The sequence below is a fragment of the Felis catus genome, chromosome D4 (assembly GCF_018350175.1).
Source record: "Felis catus isolate Fca126 chromosome D4, F.catus_Fca126_mat1.0, whole genome shotgun sequence".
In the NCBI taxonomy this organism is placed as follows: domain Eukaryota; kingdom Metazoa; phylum Chordata; class Mammalia; order Carnivora; family Felidae; genus Felis; species Felis catus.
The window spans coordinates 84,078,213-84,092,639 of NC_058380.1; the positions used below are offsets into that span (position 1 = coordinate 84,078,213).

The following is a 14,427-nucleotide window of genomic DNA, read 5'->3' on the forward strand; positions in this document are numbered from 1 at the left end:
AGTCGGACGTTTAACCAACTGAGCCACCCAGGCGCCCCCCCCCCCCATATTGTTAGTAATGTTTTATCAAGTGAGCTAAGATACCTTTATTTTATAAAATAAAGTTTCTTTTTATTTAGTCAAGCTTATTTAAAACAATTGGGTTTAATTAAGTTCTATTCACCTAGTAAACTTCTATTATCTATCTGTACACACACTCACACAAATTGATTCAGCATTACCATGTACCAGACTCTGGATGAGCACTTTATAGATGTAGTTTCATTTAATCATGCAAAAAGTCCCCACAAAAAGAGTAGGTATAATCACTATCCTGCGGGGTAGGGGTGGGGGCACTGTGTTGGACACTGGGAATGCAGAGAGCATTAGGATAGGCTGCTACTCTCTAGTTGCTGATAGTCTATTGGGGAGAATAAGAGGAGACCATTTCCCTTCATTAGGCCAAGTGTCTGATGGAGATAAGCATGCATGGAGGTTTATGGGGCACCCATGTTGTCCAAGTGGTGATAATGTCAGGAGATGATCCTAGAACAGGTGAAGCTAATACTTTCTCTTGAAGGATGAATGGGAGTGAGACAAAATAGCCAAGACAGGGAGGGAAAGAGTGTTTAGGCCAAGAGAGCAGTATTTTAGTGCCATTTTTTTAATGAAAATGAGGAGGAGCTCAGCAAGTTAGTGAACATGAATAGGTACTTTATTTTTCACATTTTACAGAATGGGATTTCATTTTTAAACTTCCATGAGCTGATTTGTTACGAACTGTTGATTTCTTTTTAATTTTTTTAAATGTTTATTTTTGAGAGAGAGAGACAGATTGCAAGCAGGGTAGGGGCAGAGAGAGGGAGACACAGAATCTGAGGCAGGCTCCAGGCTCTGAGCTGTCAGCACAGAGCTCAGTGTGGGACTTGAACTCATGAACTGTGATCACTACCTGAGCTGAAGTTGGACGCTTAACCGACTGAGCCACCCAGGCGCCCCAAGAATTGTCAGTTTCTTAAAATTAATCCATCTTACATTTAATAGAATAATATCAACAAGAATATGATATCATATTCTTCAAGTCTTTGGCTTTCATCATCCTGAAATGTCAGTTTTCAGAATTAAAAATAGAAAAAAGATGAATTTTGACCCTGGGTGATTTTTTTTTTTTTTTTGACACTTGGGGATTTTTAATATAGCCTATTTGCACTTTTTAAACAAGAAATGAATGATTTTTGGTAAATCAGAGATTTTTTTCCTCCATTATTCACTCCTGCACATGAGTTCTTTCATTTCTTGTCATCTAGAAGTGTCATTAAATACGGGTAAAACGGAAAGTAAATATTCAGATGTTTGCCCCATATACTTTGTATAGTCGTATGACCTGGTCACTGAATTTATTTCATATTTTTAAAAAATGTGCCCATTATTCAGAGGGTTGATTTTCTTTCTGTTTAGTGCTTTTGCAACCCAGAACAACAGTTAGCAGCCATCACTCTCTGGGATTCCTCAGCCACTAATCTAACTGCTCATATTACTCTAGTAACCCCATTTTGTGCGTAATAAGCTGTTCTTCCTCTTCTTATATAACTTTCATTTAAGAAATAGTTTATGCAACTGTGCTCTGTGTGCATGTTGCTTTTGCTTTATGTAAATTGCTATATGGATTTTTATTACTTGCATTTTTATAAATTATAAAGTTTGTTGCTTAAGATTCATAAGTTGTTCATGAAGTTGAATTTAATTTCACAGTTCGTTAGAAAATAGTGAGTGAGGGTCAGCAAATAAAGGTGAGAGTGAACCTGGGTTACACTTTGGGAAATTGATGTGTGCTCTGAATTTTGAAAGTAAGAGTGATGAATGAACACATCTACAGCATTGTGTAGAGAGGATTCTTTATAATTCTGTCTTCAAGTAGGCCAACTTTCATTCAAAGTGAGGTTGAAAGACTTGTTGCTACAGAGCGTTTTTGCTTTATGTCTGTACTTTTGATTATTTTGCACCGAAATAGAATTTCTGTTTAGTATTCTAGTTGTACCAAATTTTATTGCCCTCTGAAAGAAAATTGAATTTATCACAGGAGACTTAAACTTGTAGAGAAATTGTCAAACTAAGTCTTTCGGTGTCTAAAAGTTCTTGTAAGATGTGTGGGATGGATTATTTGTTGTATTTTTTTTTTAAGTTTATTTATTTTGAGAGAGAGAGAGAGTGTGTGTGTGCAAGCAAGGGAGGGGCAGAGAGAGAGAGACAGACAGACGGAGAATCCCAAGCAGGCTCTGCCCTGCCAGTGCGGAACCCTACCTACGGCTTGAACCCACAAACCTGAGACATCATCACCTGAGCCAAAAACGAGTCAGATGCCCAACCAACTCAGCCACCCAGGCGCCCTGACAGATTATTTTAGAAAAAAGTATTACTTGTGTACTTATAGGTAGGAGGAAGAAAAATCCCAAAATAATTAGATATTTTACTAATTTAGAATGTTTCCATAAAGCAGAGGAGAAACTTCTATTCAAACATAGGGAAATCTTTTTTTCTGCATCTTTGAAAAGAAGTTAATACTTTTCAGGAAAATCAATGTTTCAAAAACTGATTCTGATTTTGTCAATGGTTGTCTAATTAGTGTACGTTATATGGCTAGCAGATTTCTATATGGAATTTTCTTTTTGATGTTTATTCATTTTTGAGAGAGAGAGAGAGAGAGAGCGAGAGTGAGCACGGGGGAGGGGCAGAGAGAGAGACACATACACAGAATCTGAACCAGGCTCCAGGCTCCCAGCTGTCAGCATAGAGCCCAGTGTGGGCCTAGAACTCATGAACCATGAGATCATGACCTGAGCCGAAGTCAGATGCTTAACCGACTGAGCCACTCAGGTGCCCCTCTATATGAAATTTTCAAATGATTGTAAGTTCAGTTATTAGTATGGGAGACCTGTGGCAGTTCAGTCATTTTCCAGGAGAAAGAGTTGAAGGTACACTGATAAGAAATAAGGTAATGCTTTTTTTGTCACCCCAAGTCTTCAGTTGAGAGATGTGTTTGCTGTTCTGCAGGTGCGCTCATCTGTGTGTCACTTCCTGGCAGGTGCACACAGATCAATGTTTCTATCAGTTTTGTTTTAAATCTTTTTTTTTTTAATTTTTTTTAATGTTTATTTTTTGAGACAGAGAGAGACAGAGCATGAACAGGGAAGGGTCAGAGAGAGAGGGAGACACAGAATCCGAAGCAGGCTCCAGGCTCTGAACTGTCAGCCCAGAGCCTGACGCGGGGTTTGAACTCACAGACGGTGAGATCATGACCTGAGCTGAAGTCGGACACTTAACCGACTGAGCCACCTAGGTGCCCCTGTTTCTATCAGTTTTGAAGGAGGATCTGTGTTAGTTATCAGCAGAGAACTGGGAAGGTGGAGGGTTTTGTTTTAATTCATATTGTCACCACCCTTTTTTTGTGCATATGCAAAAGTCCTACATTAATAGAAAATATATTTTTGTGTTTAGTGTACCATTTTCTTTGTTTTGTCTTGTTCTCTAAATTATTGTATTTGAAAATCTTTTTATTAGCAACTCGGAGTAGAAGCCGCACCAATGTGCTAATGGACTTACATATGGACCATGAAGGGTCATCTCAAGAAACCATCCAGGAAGTGCAGCCTGAAGAGGTGTTGGTCATTTCCTTAGGGACAGGTCCCCAGCTCACTCCAGGGATGATGTCGGAAAATGAGGTATGAACGTATTGTTACATTTAACTTATAGCCATCAGTGTTAAGAAACTTACTTCTTTTTCCTAATTAATGGTCTCTTGTATAAGTCAGTATGTGTTTAATGAATGCATTAAATGCCAAATTCCCTATGAACGCTTCAGGGGCCTTTCACATTAACATATCAATAGCACTGTCATTGGTGATTAGGTCCACACCAGGAGGAATTTTCCTAATAGTATAGAAGAGATAGGAAGCTGGGAAATTGTGGTATGGACATTGACCTGTAGGAAATTTTTTTTCTTTTCTTTTTAATGATAAACTAGTGGTATTGCTGCTTTAAAGAGCCAGACATTCTTTAGAAATATTTTCTGTTCTTTGGTTGGTTAGGAAGAAATGGAAGAGATAACCGAAAAGAAAACTAAGAAAGTAAAATATTTTGAAGAAATGGAGTTGGGGTGTGGGCATCACTTTTAAGATATTTGTAAACAGAAGAGCTTGGGACAGACGCAAAAGGAAAGAAGAAATATAAAAGAAGCATCATTTTATATTCAACAGTGACTGCTTATTAGTCAAGAAAAATTCCTGGCCTGGGACAAAGGGACCAGTTAAAGTGGTTGATGGTGGTTGGTAAGGCGGTGTTTGGAACTGTGGCATGACCCATACGAAAGAATTCTGTCAAACTCCAGAACTCTGTCCACACACACACACACACACACACACACACACACACACAAATGAGCTGGCAAAAACTGTCAGAATCAACTTTTTAGGAACTCCAGAATGTAATAAAAGCCTTACCAGAACCAGGGGAATGCTGAATGAGGAAAAACAACCACTGAATTTCAGCCAGGGAACTCTGTGGCACTCTGCCTCCCCGTTAGCCTTCCCCCAGCTCACAGTTCTGGCAGCCTCGCAGACAGCAGCCTGTATCCCCTTGCAGGGCAGTCTCTCCACTGTGGTAGGAGGAGCCTTTTGTTTGCCGTTAATCAAATCGCTCTCTAGACCTTTGGATAGATTTTTCCTGAAGATTCTTTACACATTGCTCACTAAGAGTTTAAAGATCCAAGTTATCTTAAAAAAATACAAAATGTAGGAGCGCCTGGGTGGCTCAGTCGGTTGAGCGTCCGACTTCGGCTCAGGTCATGATCTCACGGTCCGTGAGTTCGAGCCCCGCGTCAGGCTCTGTGCTGACAGCTCGGAGCCTGGAGCCTGCTTCTGATTCTGTGTCTCCCTCTCTCTCTGACCCTCCCCTGTTCATGCTCTGTCTCTCTCTGTCTCAAAAATAAACATTAAAAAAAAATTAAAAAACAATACAAAATGTAAAAGTTTTATGTCCACGTTTAATTTCCAGCAAGTAGGAAAAAAGTTCTATTTTTAAATGACTTTAAAAGCATCACCTGAGTAAATGTATAGAGTCGTTAAAAACCCTTTAATTTACTCATTTAAATGCAGGGCCAAAAGCACCTAGAGCGGTTGTTTGTTTTTCCTTTTCAAGGGCGGATACTATTCTTCCTTCATGTTTTACCAGTAGCCTAGGAGCACGGTGGCTGTGATTTTGAATTCCGGGTGTGCTTAAAACATGCTGACTTCCAGCAAAGCCCTCAATTCTTCATTCAGTTGAAGATACACATATAAAGCTGAGTTACGAGGCTTGTGGGGATTGAAAAGTAATTATGTTATTTGGGAGTCATCTAACAAATAGAAAACATTTTTAAAAGGCCATCAGCTCTAAGCTAGAGATGGCTCTGAAAACACTGTAGCTTCTGGTATGGACTTTTGTGGCTGTGTATATGGTGATCAAGGCAAGGTTCAAACTAGACTGATTGAATTCTGATGCCTACAGGATAGTCTGTTCCTATGTTTTCTTTCTGTTGAATTAGTTTATTAGCTTTTGAAAAAATGTACTGCAAATTTAATGTCATTTTACCGTGCAAAATGATTTCTGTGCATTTTTTTATTTAACCCTCAACAACTCCATGGCATGCATACTGTTACTATTGCTGTTTTAGAAATCAAGAAACTGAGGTTTAGGGTAAATACATTTACCCAAGATTACATAGTTGGTATGTGGCAGAACCAGACAGACCCCACTGCTGATTCCGAAGCCTTTTGATTTTTATGATGCTACCCACCAGTCACTGATACCTGATTGTTCAATCTCTGACACTGGGTGATGGAAAGGCATAGGTTCAGGTTTTTTTTTAACTGATACACTTTTATTCTAGGGGTACTTAAAAGCTTGATCAGAATCTCGTAATATGCATTTGTTGCAGTCTGTTTTCATATCAGTAATCTGTCTTTCAGTTGTGATAAACCAAAGGCATTTTATTTTTCAGGTCCTAAACATGCAACTTTCGGATGGAGGACAAGGAGATGTCCCTGTCGATGAAAACAAACTCCACGGTAAACCTGATAAAACCTTGCGCTTTTCCCTCTGCAGTGATAATCTGGAAGGAATATCTGAAGGTGAAGGGTTACTTCATTCAAAGAGTTGTGTGATTCAAGTAATACTTTGTTTTGCGATCTTTAAAGGAGCCTTATAAATTATAATTATACCATCTGTTCCTCTCCCTGGGGAGAGTAATGAAGTTTTCCTCTAATGATCTTGAACAGTTGGCTATAAAGATTGTTTCTAGAATAAATTAAGATTTTAAGAAAATAATTTAAAAAAGAAAAAGATTGCAAGAGACCTTTGATCGTATACAATGGAGAAGATATGTCTTTATTGAGGCTTGAATAATACCAAGTTTCTGTAGTATTGATATATACCAATGCTTATAGAGCTCCTTTAGAGGATAATGCATGTCTAAGTGGGAAATAAATGGACTCACTAGTATTTCAAGATGTTGTGTATACTTTTAATGTTCTGTATTTCTTTATTCACACACTCATACCTTGATAAAGCAGGAAGATAGAATGGAAGTAGGAATAAAATAGAAAGTTGAAAGCTAAGATTGAGAATTCATCATTTCATGGACAAGGACAAACTTTTTTAATGAAAAAAGCCCAAGTTTACTATCATTTCAAACATAAAATAATAACTTCTTTTTCTCTAACTTTTCAGAATAGGTAGTATATAGTCATTCTAGAAAATGCAGAACATAAATGGAATCATCTGTAATTTTACCATTGTATTAGTAACAGCATTTTGGTTTATTTATAGCCAAATTAGGTTTATGTTGTTTTGTAACCATTTTTTGTCTAACAGTATAGCAGTGATATTTCTCTTTGTAATTTAACATTCTTAAATAGCCTAGGTTTCTAATTTTTTTTTCTTTAACTTCGAATTGGCATAATTTACTTAAACATTCTTCTGTGGTTAAACATATAGGTTGCTTCCACTTTTCAAGAATTATAAGAAGCCCTTCAACAAGCAACCTTACATGAATTTTTGAATTGTTTTCTTAGGATAAATTCTTAGAAGCACAATTGCTGGCTTAAAGGGCATTTATATTTTTAAGGTACAAATGCAGTATTAAAAACACCTTAAAACAAACAAATGAAAGCATCTTAATCTGTTGTCTGTTATCAAGGCATGAAAAGTTGCATGGTGGCTCACGAGTATTAAAAAGCTCACTCACAGTTGAAACATTTCTCTAGGTCCTTCAAATCGCTCCAATTCGGTATCTTCTCTAGACCTGGAAGGAGAGTCTGTATCAGAACTTGGAGCAGGACCTTCTGGGAGCAATGGAGTCGAAGCTCTACAGCTATTGGAGCATGAGCAAGGTAAGGTTAAGTTGAACACAGTTGCTCAAGTAGCAGAGAATTTACCTGGTTGCGAGATAAACTGTGTTTCCATGTAGGCTAGCTGTGTTCAGTAAAAGAATAAATTTAAGCTGATTATATAATGACCGTTAAACCTGCATTTATACATGGTTCTTTGAGTTCCTAAAAATGTTTGGTTGGTAGGGGCGCCTGGGTGGCGCAGTCGGTTAAGCGTCTGACTTCAGCCAGGTCACGATCTCGCAGTCCGTGAGTTCGAGCCCCGCGTCGGGCTCTGGGCTGATGGCTCAGAGCCTGGAGCCTGTTTCCAATTCTGTGTCTCCCTCTCTCTCTGCCCCTCCCCCGTTCATGCTCTGTCTCTCTCTGTCCCAAAAATAAATAAATGTTGAAAAAAAAATTTTTTTTAAAAATGTTTGGTTGGTAAATGAATTTTTTAGGCTTAAATTACATAGAATAATTAAAATGAATTGCTTGAATTCTATAATATTTGGCATTTTAGTTCTGTAGTACTGACATTTTAAAGGATACGAAGATAAATACTTAGGGCTTAAGGAACTTACGATAGGGAGAGGATGGTACACAAATAATTAACAGTATCATAAAAGTGCTTTAGCAGTTCTGAGTTAGAGATACATGTGGCTTAAAGTGTAGGGAAAAGCTTAGTGGGGAAAAAATGCTAGCCTTAAAGTCTGGGTGGCATTGTGTTGGCAGAAACTAAAGACAGGGCATTCTAGGTGAAGGAATAGAGTAGTATAAGCAAGTCATAGAGGTGGGAAACCATAGTACTTACTCAGGAACTAGCAAGTAGGGGAATAATGCGGGGTAAGGACTGAGAAGTAGATGGATCCCTTTTGTGCTCTAGGAAGATTAGTTTGAAAAAGTTGTTTGGATTTGTCCATTTAAAGACCATGGGGAGCCTGGGTGGCTCAGTCAGTTAAGCATCCGATTCTTTTTTTAATGTTTATTTATTTTTGAGACAGACAGAGCATGAACGGGGGAGGGTCAGAGAGAGAGGGAGACACAGAATCGGAAGCAGGCTCCAGGCTCTGAGCCATCAGCCCAGAGCCTGACGCGGGGCTCGAACTCACAGACCGCGAGATCGTGACCTGAGCTGAAAGTCGGACGCTTAACCGACTGAGCCACCCAGGCGCCCCATGCATCCAACTCTTGATTTAGGCTCAGGTCATGATCTCACAGTTTGTGGGATCGAGCCCCACCTGGGGCTCTGCACTGGCATTGTGGAGCCTGTTTGGGATTCTCTCTCTCCCCCTTTGTCTCTGTCCCTGCCCTGTTCATTCTCTCTTTCTCTCTCTCTCTCTCTAATAAGAAATAAATAAACTTAAAAAAAAGATCACTGATGGCCTTCAAAGGAGTGTTGAGGGCAGATGCAGATCAACTGGGTCTGAGGCAATGATTCTGAGACCTGAGTGAGCATAAAAATTACCTGGGGAAAAAAAAAAAAAGGCCATTTCCCATATCTCATTTCCAGAAATCCTGGTGCAGTCCATTTTTTTTTTAATATTTTATTTATTTATTTTTTTCAACGTTTATTTTTGGGACAGAGAGAGACAGAGCATGAACAGGGGAGGGGCAGAGAGAGAGGGAGACACAGAATCGGAAACAGGGTCCAGGCTCCGAGCCATCAGCCCAGAGCCTGACGTGGGGCTCGAACTCACGGACCGCGAGATCGTGACCTGGCTGAAGTCGACGCTTAACCGACTGCGCCACCCAGGCGCCCCTGGTGCAGTCCATTTTTAGAAAGGAAAAGAGCATTGCTAGTTGGGATATGTGTGGCTTGAATAAATGTAATGTTAAATTTTGCTGAATTAGTTTGTCCTTGTATCAATTAGGTTTAAATTTTCTGCAAATAAGAGAGAAACCTAAAATAGTAGCTTAAGACAGAAGTTGAAAGAATATCACCTTTTTTTTTTTTTTTTTTTTTTTTTTTTTTTATGTATTTTGAGAGAGAGCATGAACAGGAGAGGGGCAGAGAGAGAGAGAGGGGGAGAGAGAGAATCCCAAGCAGGCTTCGCACTGCCAGCGTAGAACCCAATGTGGGGCTCAAACCCACAAACCAGGAGATCATGACCTGAGCCGAAAGCAAGAGTCGACGCTTAATCGACTGAGCCCCAGGCGCCCCCAAGAATATCACTTTTTTAACAAGCCCTCTAGGTGATTGATCTTGTAAGTGGTTGGTGGTCTACATTTTGTGAACACTAGGTTAAGAAGTAAATTGAGGCAAATTATAGACTGCTTGTCATTAGTCAAGGGAAGAGAGAAAACTAGTATCAGGTGGATGTATTCAAGTCAAACGAAAGGTTTTTTTTTTTTAGTATTGGTTTATCAGTTGATTATTGCCAGAGTAATGCTGCATACCAAACCACCTCAAAACTTAGTGACTTTACAACAATTAACATTTATTTGTGCTCTCAGGTCTGTGGGTCAGCTGGGAGGTTCTGGTTTGGACTGGGAAAACTCATGTATCTATAGTCACCAGTTGGGAGCTCTGCTAATCTTAGCTGGGGGACAGTTGGCCTGTGAGGAGCTGCTCTAGGATGACCTTTACTGTGTTTTGTGTGGTCCCTCATCCTCCAGCAGATTAACTTAAGCTTATTCTCATGGGAGAAGCAAGGGTGAAAGAGAGCAGAAGTTTATAAGGACTTTTAAGGCCTAGCCTTGAAACTGGCACACTTCCTCCTTACTCTTTTGGCCAAAGCAAGTAACAAGGCCTTTGCAAAGACAAAGAGGGGAATGTTTCCCGTTTTTGTTTTTGTTTTTGTTTTTTTTTTTAATCAAAGTCACACTGCAGAAATTACCCCAGTTAATCTACCAGAAGTGGGGGTACATATTGCTGAAAGTTCAGAAGGTGAAAGAGTACATTTATAGGGCATTGATTCAGTGTTTTGGTACTGCATGCTCCGTGTTAATGATAAAATATCAATCTTTAAAGTTGATTTAAAAAATTATAGCTGTGCTACCATTTTTAAAGTGCTTAATTTTGTTTTTGATAGCTACAACACAAGATAATCTTGATGATAAGCTAAGAAAGTTTGAAATACGTGACATGATGGGACTGACAGATGATAGAGATATATCAGAAACAGTGAGTGAGACGTGGAGTACAGATGTCTTAGGAAGTGATTTCGACCCTAACATTGATGAAGATCGCTTACAAGAAATTGCAGGTAACTGCTGTTAAATTTCTCTGGAAGATTGGTATTTAGTTATTCATATCCACCTGCCCTTCATGGGTGGGAACTTCAGCCTCTGACAGACATGGTGTGTGTGTTCACACTAACTGGGGAACTGAGAAAAGTGTATGTAACCAGGCACTTGTGTATTTTTTTTCTTTGCCTAAATGTAGGTAGTGTTTTCCCTGCCTGCACTTAACTCCCCCTCCCCCACCAAAAAAGAAACTAATCTTCTGAATTAGCTTCTTGTTTTCAGGACATAGTACATATTCTTAGGATATTCTTTTGAGACTAAGCACATTACGTGAAGATGGAAATTCTTAACAGATTATAGCCCCAAAACTTTCAGAATAATATAATATTGAGATTCTCCAAAAATTGAATTTAATGTGGCACCTGACTGGCTCATTCAGTAAAACATGTGACTCGTGATATCAAGGTCATGAGTTCAAGTCAGAGCTTACTTAAAAAAAAAAAAAAAAAATTCCCGGAAGGATTAATTCGGTTCCAAAGAGTAACTACTTTTTTATTTTTTTAGTACCAAGTTTATTGAGGTACAACGTCCATACTTTAAAACTCACCCTTTTTAGGATACCGTTTTGTGAGCTCTGAAAGGTTTCATACGGTCTCATAAGCACCATCTTCGTTTTCTCTTTAAATCATGGAACCTTTCAGGCAGATACAAGAGAGAATCTCGAACTCTGTGCACATCACTCGTTTTCAGCTATTACACAGACACAGGTGGCTGGTTTTGTTTCACCTCTTCTCTCACCCCCTACCCTTTTATCCTCTCCCCAACCCAACCCCAGTTCTGTTTAGGCACGTTCCAGACATTATTTTATTTGTAATTATTTCACGATGTATCTTTAAAAATGTAACTTTTACCAGTAACCATTTGCCAAAAGTTTTTTCAGGCACTGAAGTAGCATTGTTCTTTTATTAGGCGTAATCAGAAGTAGTGGAGCATTCTGAACTTGAGTATTTTTAACACAGGTGTATTATAATGTTCAGTCCTTTCTATTGGTATTTTTCAGTGGTGTAAATAGACTTGTTAATTGGTTCTGCATTACTTTGCTTCTGGTGCCAAAGTAGTATTTTTTCTGGCAATAAGCTCTCTTTGAGCAATGAGCTATATTTGCAGTGGAGTGAGCGTTCCAGAAGATGTGTATTTTCCTGCAAATATATTTTATTGCTCTGAATATGTGGCTAATGCGCCAGAAGAAAACGTATCTGGCCAGTATACCTTTCTGTGGTTAAGTGTCTCTGTTTGAGAGGTTTGAATCCCTGTTAGGACTGTACATTTTAGATATTTAGGGACACATGTAAAAATTTGCTAAAAAACCAAGATGAAAGCTAGCTGAAATGATCTAATGTGTGTTTTCTCTATGAAGAGTCCAAGGTGAACAGGAGGAAACTGAGAAAAAGGAGCATGTGCCTTTGTGACCAAAGTGGGAAATTTGTGATTTTAGTGGTGTTATTGATTGAAATCACACTTACCTTGGCTTCCTTCTTGTGGGTAGAGTAGAGATTATGTGTTGGTTTAGCGTTTGGTCCTTCTCCATGATCACTGCTCTTTCCATCAGGATCTTCGTTAATCCTTTGCTCCCCACTGGTTATACAGGTGCAGCAGCAGAGAACATGTTAGGCAGTTTACTGTGCCTGCCAGGTTCAGGGTCAGTGCTTCTTGACCCCTGCACTGGTTCTACCATATCAGAGACAACAAGCGAAGCTTGGAGTGTAGAGGTATTGCCAAGTGACTCAGGTTAGTATGCCGTCATTGTTTGCTTTCTGATTTGCACAGAAGTTTTAAATGTAAGGTATCTTAATTTCTGTATCATGTACATTTTGTTAAGTTTGAGGCAATCACATTGCTAAGAATTTCAAATGGACAGTTAGGTTAAGGCATTTTCTGTCCATCAAGAAAAAATGCAGTGTTGCAGGACATAGGCAAAGATGGCAGGTGCTTTTTGACTCTGTGTGTAGTTACTTGTAAGCATTTGTTAGCAACTCACCGGAGTTCTGTGTGGGACATTGAGTTTGGTATCTCCCACTAACTCGTCACGAAATAGGAATAGCAGTACAACTTGGACCCTGAGCGGTTGGGTGTCTGGTAAGCATGCCTAGATTTATCCTGGGGAGAACTTGACTCTTTAAAAGGTACCTAGTATATTTTTGAAATGTACTGAAATTGAGACTCTGGAGTCCTGAGAATTATTTTGTGCAGGATTATCATAAATGCATATAAAGTGTTTTGTACTTTCTCTTTTTTTACGTATTGCATTTCTGCTTTGCTGATTATGAAGATAAATCTTTGCTTTCAATGAAATGTCAACTACCAAAATCCAGATTTAAGTAACTGTATGTCTGAATTACATTCTTTGTGATCTGCTTGGCTCAAGAATAGTTAAGTGATTCTGATATGTGTTTTATAATATCAATGCATTCAGACATGCTAACCTTTAGATAAGGAGACAGTAGGATTAGCTTACCATCTATTGAGCATCCATAGGAGTTATTTTTTAGAAAATAGTTGGTTTAATGCTAAGCTATTCTGTATTTTCTTGTTGAGTTTACTTGTTAACCAACAGCATACTTTATGAGATTAGTGATCTGCAGGCGGAGTTTTCACTTTTGCACGATAGACTGGCTCATATTGGGATGAAAATCACAACCTCAACTTCTTTAACACTCGATCTGATCAGCTGTGCTAACTGGCCCAGACTTAGAAATCTGTTTACAATGATTTCATTCATGCTCTGATAGCTTTCCTCATCTGGGTCACAAGCTGAAACTGTGGCATACTAACAGAATCACTAATGTGGCGCCTCATGTCTTCTGTTTAGAGGCCCCGGATCTAAAGCAGGAGGAACGTCTACAAGAACTGGAGAGCTGTTCTGGACTGGGCAGCACATCTGATGATACGGATGTCAGGGAGGTCAGTTCCCGCCCCAGCACACCAGGCCTCAGTGTTGTGTCGGGTATGTCTGTCTTGTTTTAAGGAATAAGGATTGCAAGGTGTGTTCCCACCTCCCCATTTATAAAATTGCTAACAGAGAGAGATGTTTTATTTACGAGTTGAGGAATTTTCTGGAAACAGAATTGTTTCTGAGGGACCTTAAATCTCTGAGAACTTAATACGTGGCTCTATGGAGTCTGTTGAAGTAATTGGCAAATGGTCTGTGCGTGTTCTCTCTCTAATTCTATCTGTTCTTGGTGGCCTCTGCTACTGTATTTAGATACCACATGATACTTGTGATTATGTTGTACAAATCAAGGTAAACATATTTAGGCAGTAGTACACAAAAAGGATATGATACCCAATGTCTCACATATATAAAACTGGGACACAAAAAATTTGAGAATATTTACATTTCTCCAAACTTCATATACTTTTTGTGTGGTTATTTTGTTCTTCTTGCTATTTATTTTTTACTTTATTTATTTTAAAGGCATAAGTGCGACCTCCGAGGATATTCCCAATAAGATTGAAGACCTGAGATCTGAGTGCAGCTCTGATTTTGGGGGTAAAGATTCTGTCACTAGTCCAGACATGGATGAAGTAACTCATGGTAAGAAGTAGAAATGAGAGTGACCTAAAAATGATCCCATTCATGGGTGACATTGGCAGTCTTCCGTGTCTGTTGGTGATAGTACCAGTTGTTCTAGCACTTTGGGGCATGATTTGGCAGCAGGATAGAAGGCCTTGAAAATTCAAAACTAAATGTGGTTCAGTTAGTCCACTTGAGGAATGAATTGTAAGGAAACAGTTCCGTGTATGCAGAAAGTCTTGTGCTTCTAATAGCATTTATACTGGTGTTGTCCATAACATTTATACC

General features: G+C 39.0%; 1 protein-coding gene across 9 annotated transcripts in view; it reads left to right on the forward strand.

Annotated features, from left to right (window-relative positions):
- The window catches only part of GAPVD1 (GTPase activating protein and VPS9 domains 1), a 75,802-nt gene that overhangs the window by 36,931 nt on the left and 24,444 nt on the right, over positions 1 to 14,427 (forward strand). For 4 of the 9 annotated variants that reach the window (XM_045043110.1, XM_045043109.1, XM_011288444.3 and 1 more), the window contains exons 7-13: positions 3,538 to 3,698; positions 6,014 to 6,143; positions 7,278 to 7,403; positions 10,412 to 10,585; positions 12,213 to 12,353; positions 13,435 to 13,569; positions 14,041 to 14,160. In XM_045043110.1, coding sequence (XP_044899045.1) covers positions 3,538 to 3,698; positions 6,014 to 6,143; positions 7,278 to 7,403; positions 10,412 to 10,585; positions 12,213 to 12,353; positions 13,435 to 13,569; positions 14,041 to 14,160 — 987 coding nt within the window. Of the gene's footprint in view, positions 1 to 3,537; positions 3,699 to 6,013; positions 6,144 to 7,277; positions 7,404 to 10,411; positions 10,586 to 12,212; positions 12,354 to 13,434; positions 13,570 to 14,040; positions 14,167 to 14,427 lie in introns of those variants that run through there. The other 5 variants (XM_011288445.3, XM_011288447.3, XM_023242714.2 and 2 more) reach the window with 4 other exon arrangements.